Below are 14,409 nucleotides of genomic sequence, written 5' to 3'. Positions count from 1 at the left end.
GGTCTTGTCCAAAAACATTTCAGGAAGTTCCGTTTGTGACCGAAGTCTTCAACCCTTCCGGAAGGACATTGGACTTGTGCATAATTGTCCCGGCCAATCCGCTAACCGAGTCACTGGCCAGAATTTCCAAGAGTTGAAGACCAGCGTCGAATTCACGCGATATCCAGTGTCGAACCTCGATAGCCACGAGAGAGTCCAGACCAAAGGCCGAGATAGGCTTGGACACGTCAACATCCTCCAGTGAAAGCATAAGAAGACTGCATAGCTTCTTGAGAAGAGCTTGTGCAATTATATCCTGAGCCTGTGTGAGGTCTTGTGCCTGCTGTAGTGTCTTGGCAGGGCTTTCCGATGCAAGACCATTTGATTGCTCGCCCGGTTTTGAAGATGCAGAGACGGCCGCGGCGCGAACCAACTGTGAGAACCGCGGATCTTGAGTCCATGCTTGTCCAGCACTCTGGCTCTCTGGCTGGATTGAATCCAGGCCGGTGATACAGTGATTGTTGCAGGAGACCCTCATCACACCCTTGATAGCACTGGCAAGAAGACCGTGGATATCTTCAGCATTGAGCCACATTCCGCCGAAGGTACCTTGGACCACGTCCTGTGTCTTTTGGTCCTTTGCTAGATATCCAACATCTCGAACAGGTGCGAGGTCAATGGTCGTACACGGCACACGAATGGAGTTCATGGATTTTGCAAAGCCATCCATGAACGTTCCGGTGGCGGCGTATGCGGCTTGGGTGAGGTTTCCAATGACACCTGCCACTGATGAAAGATTGATGAGGAAATCAAGGTCCTGATTCATGGACTTCATCGCGTGATGCACATTCCAAAGTCCTTGCACACGAGTCTGCACGACTGCATTATAGTCTGCATATTGCATTTTCTCGAAAGGAACGTCCTAGCCAAGAAGGTTAGATTGGAAATGAAACAGCCATATCATGATGGGCAATCTTATACTTACACGTAGAATCATGGCACCGTAAATTACCCCACGAACTGGTGGTACACCCAAAAGAGCTCTCTTCAATTGAGCATTGAGTTCCTCCTTGGCACCAACATCACACTGACACACTTTAATTGTAACTCCCTTGTTGATGAGTCCAATGATCGCGTTCTGTGCTTCCTCGCCAACAAGACCAGAGCGTGACACGATTACCAAGTGTCGGGCTCCCTTCTCCGCTAACCAGGAGGTGATGTCGAGGCCGATGCCTCGGTTACCACCGACAACGACGTATGTTGCGTCTTGGCGTACAAGAGTATCAGATCTTGTTGGGGGATGAACCTAGTGACACAAGTCGTTAGTATAAACTGTTAAAAAGGCACAGGGTGAGAGTGATTAAAATAGAAAAAGACATACCTTGACCAATGCATCAGGCTTCATTTCGATGACGATCTTGCCAATCTGACGGCCAGTCCGCATCTCTCGGAAAGCATGCTCCATGTCAGAAACAGAGTAAGAAGTGATGGGCCAGGGTGGTCGGCAAAATACGTCCCCACCAAACTCTCGGAATACATCTCCAAGCAATCTCTTCAACAGCTTCGGCTTGCGTTGCATCACAAGGACAAGATCCACAGAAGAGATGGAGACATTGTTCAAGAAATGAGACATCTCGAGTCGGGAGTTTTGCAGAAAATCTCTCTTTCCAAGCTCGACAAATCGGCCAAACGGAGCCAATGTCTCAAAAGAAACTCGAAGGAAATCTCCGCTGAGCGAGTTAAGAACCACATCGACGCCATGACCTTGCGTCGCATGACGGATAGCTTGTCCGAAACCTGTGTCACGGCTGTAAAAGATCTGGTCTTCCTTCAAGCCGTATGTTTTCTTGAGGAATTCCTTCTTCTCTTGCGTGCTGACCGTGGCAAATACCTTGGCACCGATAGACTGGGCAAGAAGGATAGCAGCCTGTCCAACGCCTCCAGCAGCAGAGTGAATCAAGACATTCTCTCCAGGTTCGACTCGGGCCACATCCACCATGGAGTAGTAGGCTGTACAGAATGTCACGGGAATAGTGGCAGCCACATTTAAGGGGATACCGGATGGCACTTTCCACGCATTGGTCGCAGGACAGTGAATGTAATTCGAAAAACATCCACTGAACATAGCGCATACCTGATCACCGACATTCAAGTCATGGACACCGGCACCGACAGCAGTCACAATACCACTGCATTCAGCGCCAATCTCTGTTCCGGGCACCTCTCCCATGACTGTCATGATGTCTTTGAAATTAAGGCCCGAGTAGCAAATCTGTATCTCAATGAAACCTTCTCGTAGAGGCGTGCTCTTGGTGTTATCGTCTGTGAAATGGAATCCATCCAGTGCACCGACATCAGTCAGTTTAAGCGCAAAAGGCCTTCCGTCTTGCTGGAACTTCTGGAGTTGTGGAGGAGCTTTTCCTGATTCCTGGAGCATGCTCAAGTTCATCGCAGAATCTTCAACAAGGCGGGAGACACAAATCTCCCCATTGTGGAGGGTGAATTCCATGTCCCCGTTCATAAGGACAGACTGTGAGGATGGATCAAAGACTACTTTGAAGACATTTTTGATATGGCGCACCGTGTCCTTGCCAGAGACGTTGTCGAGATTGCCAAGGTCCAACGTGGCAAAGGGCAAACCGGTTTCGTTTCTCACAGTACGCGCAATACCGAGAATCATGTTCTGGTTAGCTTGCTGAGAAGGCGAGTCCTTGTGACCAGTGACCCATAGCACGCCCTTTGCAGTGGTGACTAGTTGTTGGACTGTCGAGAAAAGATCTTTGGTCATTTCAGACAGTAGATTTTGACCGATCTCGCCGATGAAGACACAAATTTTGCAGCTTGCATCCACCTGATCCAGCGATGCCATACTTGGTGTCCGGCCAGTCAATTCCTTGAGACCATCCATCAAGGCCCCGGTGGGAATAGTCGTCAGTGTTCCGTGCTCAACGACGACAACTTCTTGCTGTATCGGGGTCAGGTCCCCAGTCGCACTTGCAATCATCATGCAGTTGGATGCTTCGAACGCACCGGGGAAGTCTTGCAAGCAAAGGTCGACACCGGAAAAGCCGTTCTCTTTGAGAACTGTGTCCCACTCCTTCTGGGACAACAGCGGACCGTTGACATATCTTCCATCTTGACTGGCCCACCATCCTGGAAGGCAGGCAAACAAGAAAAGTCGCTGATGCATGATGGTCTCTTCAATCAAGAGAAGTTTTCCACCGGGCTTCAAAAGCTTTCGTGCATTTGCAACAGTTTCGTCAATACGAGGAGTTGCATGCAGAACGTTACAAGCGATGATCAGATCGTATGACTTAGCCGTGTATCCTTGATCAATGGGATCTTTCGTGACGTCGAGGCTCTGATAGGACATGAGCGAGTCCCAGTCGTGGAATTTTTCCCTGGCTTTTTCGAAGAAACCGGTGGAAATATCTGTGTATTTGAAGTGGTGGAAGCGTGGCACACTTTTACCATCCTTGCCACCAAAGCTTTCCAAGATAGGCAATGTTGCTGATCCGGTGCCAGCACCAATCTCAAGAATATCCATGTGAGGATTTTGGTGGGCCATTTTCTCAACACAGAGAACGGCATTGCGATAGCTTTGACGGTAACCGTCGAGACTCTCGTAGTATTGATTCAACAAATCATCTTCGACCATGAGAGACAATGCTTCTTGACGGCCCTTCAGAATTTGGGGGAGGTTCTCGCCAATCTTGCAGGACAATTGTCCGGCCGCGTTCATGGTGCGAACCAACTCAATAGTCTCACTAGGAGGCGGTTGGAGTGTATTAGGACGATGCTCTGGGCAGACCCGCTGCATCCATCGATAGAGCAATTTGTGGTGAGGTTGGAAGCTGTCAAGTTCCTTGGGGATTCTGATTAGTGCGGCACGAATGTAGTAATGAGACACTTGTTCCAAGAGTCGCATCTGCTCGACGGAACACCTCAAGTTGGCCTTTGAATGTTGGAGGAGCGTCGCCCCGGAACTCTCCATCAAGTCGAAGCATGGCTCAAAATGCTCCTTATAGCAAACAGATCTTTGCGCATGAGCGTCAAAGGCCTCAGACGCGTCATTGATGCGCGTCGCAGTGAACCCATTGACTGTCACCCAAGGTTCACCGGTCTCCTCGATGACTCCAAGAACACTGTAGCTCACATTCTCCCCTTGAGTCGGCCTGCGATCTTGGGTTGTGAAGAGTTTGAACCTAGTGCCGATACCAACGGCCTCATTGACTGGAATGAGCATGTGCTTGACCGAGTCTGCCAGATAGGAAAAGTTCGGCCCAGCCTTGTCGAATCCGCTGAAGAACCAGAACTGCTGAAGGAACATATCCAGTGTCACGGGGTGTATCAGACACCTGGTTTCATATCCAAAGGGCATACAGCTCTTGGTATCTGGCACTCGCGCATTGGCTATCGATTTGCCATCTCCGCTGAGAGCGAGACGGGAAAATTCACGGAAAAGCGGACCATATGTCAACACAGTGGCAGCAATATTGGCGTAGATCTCTGGCAAATTCTGGTCCTGCGTACACTCCTCAGCAAATGCAGAGAGATTTTGAGCAAGGGCAAGTTTTGCCTCAGTCACCGGGTTTGATTGCTGGGGGCCTCTAGCAATGATGAAACCGTGACAATGTTCGTCCCAGCCTCTGCCGTCCGCCCAGGAATAAGTCCAGAATTCGTACCAGGCTCCATGAGCCATCGATGTACCATTTTGTAGCTTCATCGACAGCATGACTTCCACCGGGGAAGTATCGGGCAAGACAAGCATGCGCTGCATCTTGACATCACGAAGCTCCACGCAATCGAGCTGGATGTTTTGCAATTGAGCTAACTGCGCGACACCTTCTACCGCCATAGCTAGGAAACCTGTCATTGGGTATACGGAGTTGCCATGCACCTTGTGCTGCCGGACCCATGGTAGATCATCGGCGCGAATGATGTTTCTCCACCGCGGTTCAAGATCGATGTTTTCCACAGAGAAGCTACCCAAGATATCATTGCGCGGGAATTGAGGATGACTTGAGTTGTTTGATATGCGTGAATCGTGCCAAAGACGGGTGGAGTGGTCCCATGGATAGTTGAGCAGGTTTGTCAGAAGCTGTGGATGTTTTCCAAAAGCATCAAAGGCATTGACGGCACCGAGGTCAATCGAAGCACCCCGAGAAAACAGCGTCCCGGCAAGGGATTGAATTGCTTCAACGGAGTTTTCGTTGCGCTTGATGCTAGGCAGATATTGGAAGTTGACATCTGTTGCCGCCTGCCTAGTGATACTTTGACAGGGAGATTGTAAGGCGGGATGAGGTCCAATCTCAACCAGGAGATGGTTTCTTTTGCTGGCATGAAGGTTGCTTTCTGAAACTAAACTCTGTAGACCTTGCGAGAATAGAACCGGTGAAGTGAGGTTCTCAATCCAGTAGTCTTCAGTCAAGAAAGAAGGGTCAAGAACCTGTCCGCGGACGGTCGAATGGAATGGGATTGTTGAGTCCTGGGGCACAACCTTGCCCATAAACTTCCTATAGCTGCCAGCAATCTTCTTCATGTGATGAGAGTGATACGCGACACCAGTGCGGAGTGTTCGAGTGAAAATATTTTGTTGGCTCAAAACCGAGTCCAGCTTGGTAATTGAAGTCGCGTCACCAGAAATAGTCACACTCGATTCACTGTTGATGCATGCAATCACTGCACGTCCGCCAGTTACCTCATCAATGAATGGCTGCAGTCGTGCGGGGCTAGCACCAGCAACCATCATCATTCCTTCCGTTTGAAGCGGATCATCCTTGAGAGCTTGTGCTGCCGCGCCACGAGCATACGCAATGCGTACACACTGTTCAGTTGTGAGAATGCCAGCGGCGTAGGCAGCGGCAATTTCTCCACTAGAATGACCAATGACCGAAGTTGAAGAGACACCCCAGGAGCGAAGAAGGTCGACTAGTGCAATCTGGAGAGCAGTGCAGGCAGGTTGACTCAGATATGGTTCATACAGGGAGCTATTGGATGCGTCCTTTTGGAGTTCATCTTGTGCAAAGTTAGCTAAGTCTGTGATTACCTACATCCCCTTCATGTCAATCACTTACCGATGATAGAAAATCCACTTTTCAGAGTGTTCAGAACCTTATCCACAACCTTCATGGCTCCCAAAAAGACGGGTGAAGCTTCCAGGAGTTCTCGACCCATTCCATACCACTGCGCACCCTGGCCGGTGAAAACAAGGGAGATGGAAGGGTCATCCGAAACATTGACTGGTTCCAAGTCGGCAGATAGGAGGGCGATCAATTCTTTGCTCGTGGAAGCAGAGACGGCCGTTCTCCAAGGGAATAAGCTACGCCTCTGGCCAAGAGTATAAGCTAAGTTGCTCATCACGAAAGCGTCAAATGCGTCGGGGTGTTTCTCGAGGTACGTGGCCACATTCTTAGCCAGAGCTCCGACGGCTCTTTTGTTGGGTCCTGAAATTGCGTATACGTAGCGTGCCGCATGCCGCTCTTTCATTTGATTGACCAATCCATTTTGCAATGGCGTCTCGGACGTTGTATTCGATGCTTGAACCGCAGGTGGTTTGCCCATGATAACGTGAGCGTTGGTGCCTCCATACCCGAAGTTATTGACGCTGGCATATTCTTTACCTCTCGGCCACGGGACGACCTTTTTGGGGACCTGATAGAGAAAATTAGTGGCTTGGCTATGGTTTGTATTCCTAGGAGTATCAACCTTGAGGTTCCAGTCTTTCATCGGGATCTCGTCGTTCGGCTCGGTCACACCACAGTTGGGTAGAATGAATCCTCTCTCCAACATCAAAGCGGTCTTGATCACAGCGACAATTCCACTCGCTCCCTCACAATGTCCAACGTTCGATTTCACAGAGCCTATCAAGAGCGGGCTTTTCCGATTCTTTCCATTACAGAGAACAGCAGATAGCGCGCGTGCTTCGGCTGGATCGCCAACCGTGGTGCCCGTTCCATGTGCTTCGACATAACCAGTATCGGCGGGATCGATCTGTGCCTGTTGATAAACCGTGCGAATGAGCTCTTCCTGGGAAGCACTGTTGGGCATGGTGATGCCTCGAGTTCGACCATCCTGGTTGACACCGGTGTTCAAAATGATCGCTCGGATCGCATCACCAGCGTCAATCGCATCTTGCAGCGGCTTCAGTACTATGCATCCAACACCTTCGCCTCGACCGTATCCGTTCACCGTCTGCGACTTGGATTGCTGGTCGAAAGGGTAACTCTTTCCGCTCTCGGAGAAAAGCCTAGATAAATGGATGATTAGCTCTGAATTTCGCTAATATTCATTTCTACGTGAAGACATCACTTACCGGGATAGAGACATAGATGCAAATGTATCAGGGAGCAGATTTATATGACACCCACCAACCAAAGCGGTCGAACATTCTTTGGATCGGAGGCTCTGGCATGCCAGGTGCAAGGCAGTCAAACTGGATGAACACGCTGTTTCCACAGTCATACTAGGACCCTTCAAATCAAAGTAGTATGAGATGCGATTTGATTGCAAAGATGTCGCACATCCTGTAGTCTGATGCATGGGAATTGTCGCGACATCACGGAGATTGTTGACTTCGTAATCTGAAGGAGATCCGCCAACAAAAACACCGACATCGCGACCTTGAAGATATTGTTTGGTAATTCCACCATTTTCCAGCGCCTCATATGAACATTCGAGGAGTAGTCGTTGCTGCGGATCGAGAGATCTCGCTTCCTGTACAGTGATATTGAAAAAAGGAGCGTCGAAAAACGCGATATCTTCGTCTAGAAAGTGACCACCCTTAGGGTTGAAACATCCAGTGCGGTCTGGATTCGGGTGGTAGAAACCGGCCGCATTGAAGCGACTCTTTGGCATCTCTGACCATCCACTTCGACCGCGGGAACACAGTTCCCAGAATGATTCCAAACTACTTACTTGACCAGGTAGCCTGCAAGCCATTCCCACAATGGCGATGGGCACGGGTTTGGTCCCGTCTTCAGTCGACATTTTGGTATCGGGTATTTCCTTTCTTTCCATATGTGCAAAATAAGAGAAAGGCAAAATTATGTTTTGAAAGGACCGGCAGTTGTTGAAGATGGAAAAAGTAGTCGGCAGGCAGGGCGACCCCAACTACTAAATCACGAAAGGGATTGTCGTGATCGGGGAATAAAGGGACTGGTCTTTCGCCATTGGGAAGGTCACTGGCCGCGTTTTCGGACACATCAGCTGTATCTGATTTACAACACAAGGCAGGCCATGAAGGGGGCGAAGGGGGTGAAAGGCCATGGACCAGGCATTTTACGTTAGGACGCGGAAGTAAAAGATTGGTATGTGGGACGCGGTGGACTACAGTCTGTGCATGAGGATAATAAGCCACATCTTCGCCCTACGCCGGCGAAAAATTACTGTAATGTCCTAATGTCCCACATCAAAGCATGGCAGAGCTAGCGTAAATAAAGTATGTACCCCCTGCAGGGCTAGCAGTAGCGTAAGATAGATCCGACCCTGTATTTGAGATGTAAGCAAGGTGTGGTCTGGCAAGCAGTTGTAGCCAAGATACCCTTATCTGTTTCTCCGAGCTAGACGAAATATACTTAAACTACGAAGTTGAGCGGCAGCGAGCCTGTTGCCCTACTTTACACTCCAATCCTGAGGTTACGAAGAAGCGATGCGGTTCTTCTGTCTACCAGGAGGCCTTTGCAATGCCAAAGTCAGTTCATATCACTCTTTGACCCGATGATGTCCACAAACTAACGCACCTCTTATGGGAAAGTAAAAGACATTGGAAGTACAACTAGGTAAGCTTAGGCTGAACCTCCTCGAATTCTTTGAGACTGTGTCACTGATCGCGAGTGTTCTAGAGCCAATTTTATCAGAGCTCAACAAGGACGAACATAAAACCAGCTTCGTGTACACGCAGGGTCAAAATCCTGTCACGGTGCCACCCGAATTTGAAGGGTTCTTTGGTCCACCTCCCAATTTCACATTCATTGACGGTGACCCCAAAGTTGCTTCCTATCCAATTCGCACACTTGGCCGAGAAGGAAGCCCCGAAGATGCCATAAGGAAGTTTTATGATGCTGCCGGCCTATGGAAGTACAGGAATCCAAGCTCTGTGCTGGATCCTCTACTTGACTATATTGATCAGGATCCCGATATTGAAGGAATTATTGGATTCTCAGAAGGAGCCGGCATTGCGGCCTCCCTCATTGTAGAGGAGACAAAGCGACAGAAAGCAACTGGAAGGATTCCACGACTCAAATGCGCCGTTTTCATGTCAGGAATGCCTCCCATGGATTCAACCAGTGGCCGATATCTCCTGCAGGATCAAGATGGCGAGTTGATTTCCATCCCAACCTTCCATATCATGGGATCCCAGGATGCTATGATCAGCGGCGTCATGGCGCTATACAATGTCTGTGATCCAGACACGGCAGACTTGTTTGATCATGGCGGCGGTCACATTATCCCTCGCGACGCGCAAACTGTGACGGAGATTTCAAAGATAATCCGTACTATGGTGGCGAATTTGTGATGTATACTAGTCAGATAGGGGTGAGGGTGGTGCGGCCTACCTTGATAGTTTACAGCGATCATAGCCAAACCACCCCTAGATTATTACAGCATAGAAACAGTCTATAGTAACAACCAGCCGCGAAAACATTCTTGAGGTTTGAAACTCGCGTTCTAATGTCAGGAACCATTACCCGTCCGCGCGGCAGGAGAAGTTCCTCAGCAAGGGGGCTTCTAAATGGTATCTGACCTATCAGCTCGGTTCTCCGCATTCTTCCCAATAAGAGTTCTACCAAGCATGATCATCACTTTTGTCCTACATCTCACTTGTTGGTGCCTGGCAGGATCTCCCATGATTTTCCCCGCCCCCATCCCTTGCTGGGCGGCATAGTGTAGTGGCAAACCCCCTGCACTAGGGGCTAACATGGTGGGATCGTCTCAGATCTTGATAGGCAGAGTAGAAGTATGCGCTTGAAAGTTTTCAGAAATGCTGAAATGAGAAACTCCACCAAAAGTCACAAGCAGGTCACTTAGCTAGGGGCAGATGGCGACCGTCAAATCTGCTAACATCTGTCGCGAGAAAGTACTGCCTTTTGGCCCTCGTTCGGCATCATACTCGATTGTCGACCTAGTACACTCACTATGGACTCCAAAGTGCCTGGTGGACATGTCGGTCGACACAGGCTGGTTGTGATAATTTCGCTGTCAATCGTGAGCTTTCTGAGCGCCTTCGATTCGACCGTGTTCCCTCCAGTTTTGCCAGTAAGAAGTGTTCCTTGATCAACTTGAGCCTTCCGGCTAACAAGATCCAGACTATAGCCAAAGACTTACATGGAAATGCGACCGATACATTTTGGGTAGGAACAGCCTATCTACTGCCGTGTGCAGCCCTTCAACCTTTCCTGTGCGCCCTCTCCGATGTATATGGCCGTCGATTCATCCTTCTCTCTTCGATCACTTTGTTCGCGATCGGTTCAGTTGTCGGATCAGTTGCCCAGAACATGGCAACAATTTTAGCCGGTCGGACAATACAAGGAATCGGTGGTGGTGGCCTCATCCCTCTACCGATGATTGTGATGACCGATTTATTTCCCCTGCGTGAGAGGCCGAAGTATACCGCCTACGTTCAGTTATTCTCAGCCATCGGTATTATCATTGGCCCCGTGATGGGAGGTCTCTTTACTCAACATGCTGCAAATCATGGAGGCTGGCGCTGGGTATTTTACGTGAACTTCCCATTCTGTTTGATCGCTTTCATTGCGCTCTTCTTCGCCCTCCGGAAGATGAAGGTGACTCGCGAAAGCTACCGGCATATCGATTGGCTTGGGTCGTTCTTTTTCACATCGAGCATGGTCAGCTTTTTGATGGGTTTATCTTGGGGTGGTACTCTCTACAATTGGAACAACTACCGTACGTTGCTTCCCCTTTGTCTAGGGGCCGTCGGTATAGTCTGTACCATCCTATGGGAGTGTTACGGGGCTCGCTGGCCGTTCTTGCCTTTATCTGTCCTCAAAAGTCGTGCGTCGATTGCCGTATACTTGTCCTCGCTGATCCAAGGAATTTCAGTAAGTTATTCAATATCTATATTGGACGCTCAGGGGATTTCTAACGAGTCTGCTACTTCAGATGTTCGGCGTTCTCTACTATATCACGTTCTACCTTGAGGCAGTGCAGAAACTTTCTCCGACCAAGACTGGAACTGAAATTCTGGCACTTTCTGCGACAATGGTTCCATCAGGTCTGATAACTGCCATGCTGATATCAAAGTTCGGGAAGTACAAATGGGCCCAATGGAAAGGCTGGGTTGTGGCAGCTGTTGCGACTGGTCTCCTCTGCCTTCTGGACGAAAATACAAAGAAGGGCTTCTGGATTGGGGCCATGGTCCTTCTGGGACTTGGACATGGAATTCTGTTCAACAGCATTTTGTTTGCTGCACAAGCTGTCGTGCCAGCTAAGAACGTTGCATATGCCGCCACTCTCTACACGTTCTTCCGTACTATGGGATACGCTGTTGGAGTGGTGGTCGGGTCGACTACGCTGGAGAATGTCATGGCTGATTATTTGAAAGACCACGGCTTCCCTGCACAGAAAGCACAGGACATATCATCTCACATTGGACCCTCGGAGGGCCTTTCTGCTGGCACTGAGCAAGCCGAAGTTATTATGCAATCTTATGTGCATGGTCTCCGGGGAGTGTTCATCGCACTTACTTGCTTGGCTGGTCTTGGTCTGGCCACTACCTTTTTCGTACCCCAAGCAAACATGGATCAGCCTCTGGAGTCTGATCATCATCTGGAACTGCTACGACTAGACTCGAACCCTCCAACCCCATCAATTGCGGACGGGAGATCCGTGTCGAACTTGACGGTGCACTCAATTCAAGATAAATCTGAGAATGCCGTCGAGTTGCATCGAGTTGTCTGAAAAGCGAACATGAAGCTGGTTCTTGATTTCGTGTATAAACAATTTTGGCGCTCTCATTCATAGAATTAGTCTGAATTTAACGAATTTGTTTCCTCTACCTAGTTCCGAACGTTCAAGTAGATTTGGGTATGGCATTGGTTGAAGAAATGCAATGAATGAATGCTCAGATATATTCTGAGATCGTGGTCTATCTATAAACACCACAGATCATTCATTCAACATCAGTCTAAGCTATTGATTCTCGGAATGCGTTTGCCGTAAACCGTTTTAATCCTGACCGATTTCCCCTCAAGATTCCATGGTTACATGACTGGAACAACAAGGCTAAGCTCTTTCTAATTACCCGGTTAGGCACGCTAATCAATAAATAGACCAACGCTAGCCTCATTGAAGCAGACCCTCCAGTCAGGGTGTTCAAGGTGTAAGACGAGCCCCACTTGGCAGTTCGTGGAGGCTCATAGACTGGACGCTCGAGCCGTCGCTTCCGGTTGCTTCCAATAACGAAGAGGCGATAGAGTGAGACAATTATTGGACTGAGCTAGCATGGGTTTCGCTTACGGGCCACGTTCTTTCATCGCGTTGCATCGTTTTGAATGTTGCCTGGCGCTTTAAACCAGGCTGTGTTCCCTGAGCACCTCCTGGCCTTCTGCTTGCCTCTTTCCTCCACACTTTCGCTGAATTTCACACCCCCACACTCGTTCAAATACCATGAAGTTGACTGCTTTTGCGGCGGCTTCCTTGCTGGCCGGAGGGGCTCTTGCTAGTGTCCCAAACGTCGTCATCAAGGTAGGCGCTTCGACTATCCAGAAAGAAGAATAGGTCGCTAACCCGAATATCTCACAGGGCTCCAAGTTCTTCTATGCCAACAATGGAACTGAATTGTGAGAATTCCTTATGCCCATCCAATGACCTCATTATTAACCCAGTGAATAGCTACCTCCGAGGCATAGCCTATCAGGGTAACTCGATTGCCCCCGTCTATCCCATTCTCAGTACTGACAGTCTACCCAGAGAACTACAATGGCGGAGGATCCAATGGAACTGGCCAGTCCAGCACCACGGGCTACACCGATCCCCTCGCCGATGCCACCAGCTGCTCGCGTGATATTCCCTACCTAACCCAGCTGCGGACGAATGTTATCCGAACCTACACGGTTGACCCCTCGAAGAACCATGATGCCTGCATGCAGCAATTGGCTGATGCCGGTATCTACGTTATCACTGATCTGGCTTCACCCGACGTGTCGATCGAGGAAAACTCCCCCGTCTGGACGGTCGACGAGTACGAACGGTATACAAGCGTGATCGACGCTTTCGAGAAGTACGATAACGTTATTGGCTTCTTTGTTGGTAACGAGGTTATCAACAAGCCCAACCAGACGAATGCCGCAGCCTTCGTCAAGGCCGCAGCCAGAGATATGAAGTCCTACATTAAGAGCAAAGGATATCGGGATACACTAGCTCTCGGTTATGCCACAACCGACCAGGAGGATATCCGGACATCCGTGTCCAGCTATCTCAACTGCGGAGATCAGTCTAGCGCAATTGATTTCTTTGGCTACAATATCTATGAGTGGTGTGGAGACCAGACTTTCCAGTCTTCGGGATATCAAGACCGCACCAATGAGTACAGCAACTACTCAATTCCAGTTTTCTTCTCGGAGTATGGTTGCAATACCGTGAAGCCTCGCAAGTTCACCGATGTGCCCGTGCTTTTCGGTCCCCAGATGAACGACGTCTGGAGCGGCGGTATCGTTTACATGTACTTCGAGACCGACAATGACTATGGACTCGTCTCCGTGAGCGGTAGCTCCGTGGCTACTGAAGTTGACTTCAGCTACTATTCCAAGGAGATTCAGAGCGCGACTGCCACCGGAATCAACAGCGCCAGCTACTCTCCTACCAACACCCCCCGCGCATGCCCCACAGTTGACGGCGAGAACTGGCTGGCGAAATCTAGCCCTCTCCCACCAACTCCGGACCAGCAGCTCTGCTCCTGCGTGGTGAGCACTCTTTCTTGTGTAGTCAGTGACTCGGTGGACTCGAAGGACTACGGCACTCTTTTCGGAGAAGTCTGTGGGTATGGCGCGCATATCTGCGACGGCATCGCACATAACGCTACTAGCGGAAAATACGGTGCCTACAGTGTCTGCAAGAGCAAGGATCAGCTTTCGGTTGCATTCAATGCCTACTACCAGAGCCAGAACAAGGCCAAGGATGCATGTAACTTCAACGGTGCGGCCAAGATTCAGTCTGCGCAGGCTGCATCGGGAGACTGCAAGACCCTTGTCAGTCAGGCTGGTGGTAGCGCTGGAACAGGCACTGCTGCCTCCGGTGGAGGTGCTGCTAGCACGTCTACTTCGAAGGGAGCTGCTTCCCATATGGTTAGCCCCGCCGCTGTTTATGTGAACAGCTGGTTTGCGTTGGCCTCCTTCGTTGCGGCTGCTGTGATGGGCTCGCTGATGGTCGCCCTTTAAGATATTTGTAGGTGTATGCCGAGTCGAGGTGAAA

General features: G+C 49.8%; 4 protein-coding genes across 4 annotated transcripts; 3 read left to right on the top strand and 1 right to left on the bottom strand.

Moving 5' to 3' along the window:
• Window positions 1-19: 19 nt before the first annotated feature.
• Window positions 20-7,968, bottom strand: N7473_005279 (type I polyketide synthase; the record flags this gene model as incomplete). The annotated part of the gene is made up of 5 exons (XM_057151219.1): window positions 20-901; window positions 965-1,285; window positions 1,361-5,997; window positions 6,057-7,228; window positions 7,295-7,968. 5 exons carry the CDS (start codon window positions 7,966-7,968, stop codon window positions 20-22), a joined length of 7,686 nt encoding a protein of 2,561 aa, XP_057009024.1.
• A 661-nt stretch (window positions 7,969-8,629) lies between these two features.
• On the top strand, window positions 8,630-9,496 carry N7473_005278 (uncharacterized protein; the record flags this gene model as incomplete). Its single annotated transcript, XM_057151218.1, has 2 exons — window positions 8,630-8,671; window positions 8,741-9,496. The coding sequence occupies 2 exons, from the start codon at window positions 8,630-8,632 to the stop codon at window positions 9,494-9,496; spliced, it is 798 nt and encodes a 265-aa protein (XP_057009023.1).
• A 620-nt stretch (window positions 9,497-10,116) lies between these two features.
• N7473_005277 (uncharacterized protein) lies at window positions 10,117-11,898 on the top strand (the record flags this gene model as incomplete). The annotated part of the gene is made up of 3 exons (XM_057151217.1): window positions 10,117-10,236; window positions 10,287-11,039; window positions 11,101-11,898. The coding sequence occupies 3 exons, from the start codon at window positions 10,117-10,119 to the stop codon at window positions 11,896-11,898; spliced, it is 1,671 nt and encodes a 556-aa protein (XP_057009022.1).
• Window positions 11,899-12,606: 708 nt separating this feature from the next.
• Window positions 12,607-14,375, top strand: N7473_005276 (glycoside hydrolase family 72 protein; the record flags this gene model as incomplete). The annotated part of the gene is made up of 4 exons (XM_057151216.1): window positions 12,607-12,684; window positions 12,742-12,779; window positions 12,832-12,857; window positions 12,910-14,375. The coding sequence occupies 4 exons, from the start codon at window positions 12,607-12,609 to the stop codon at window positions 14,373-14,375; spliced, it is 1,608 nt and encodes a 535-aa protein (XP_057009021.1).
• Window positions 14,376-14,409: the final 34 nt, after the last annotated feature.

Source organism: Penicillium subrubescens (assembly GCF_028828155.1).
Source record: "Penicillium subrubescens strain IBT 31985 chromosome Unknown utg000004l_segment0_segment0, whole genome shotgun sequence".
NCBI lineage: Eukaryota > Fungi > Ascomycota > Eurotiomycetes > Eurotiales > Aspergillaceae > Penicillium > Penicillium subrubescens.
The sequence above is the reverse complement of the archived record's forward strand: the minus strand, read 5'-3'. Positions and strand labels throughout refer to the sequence as shown.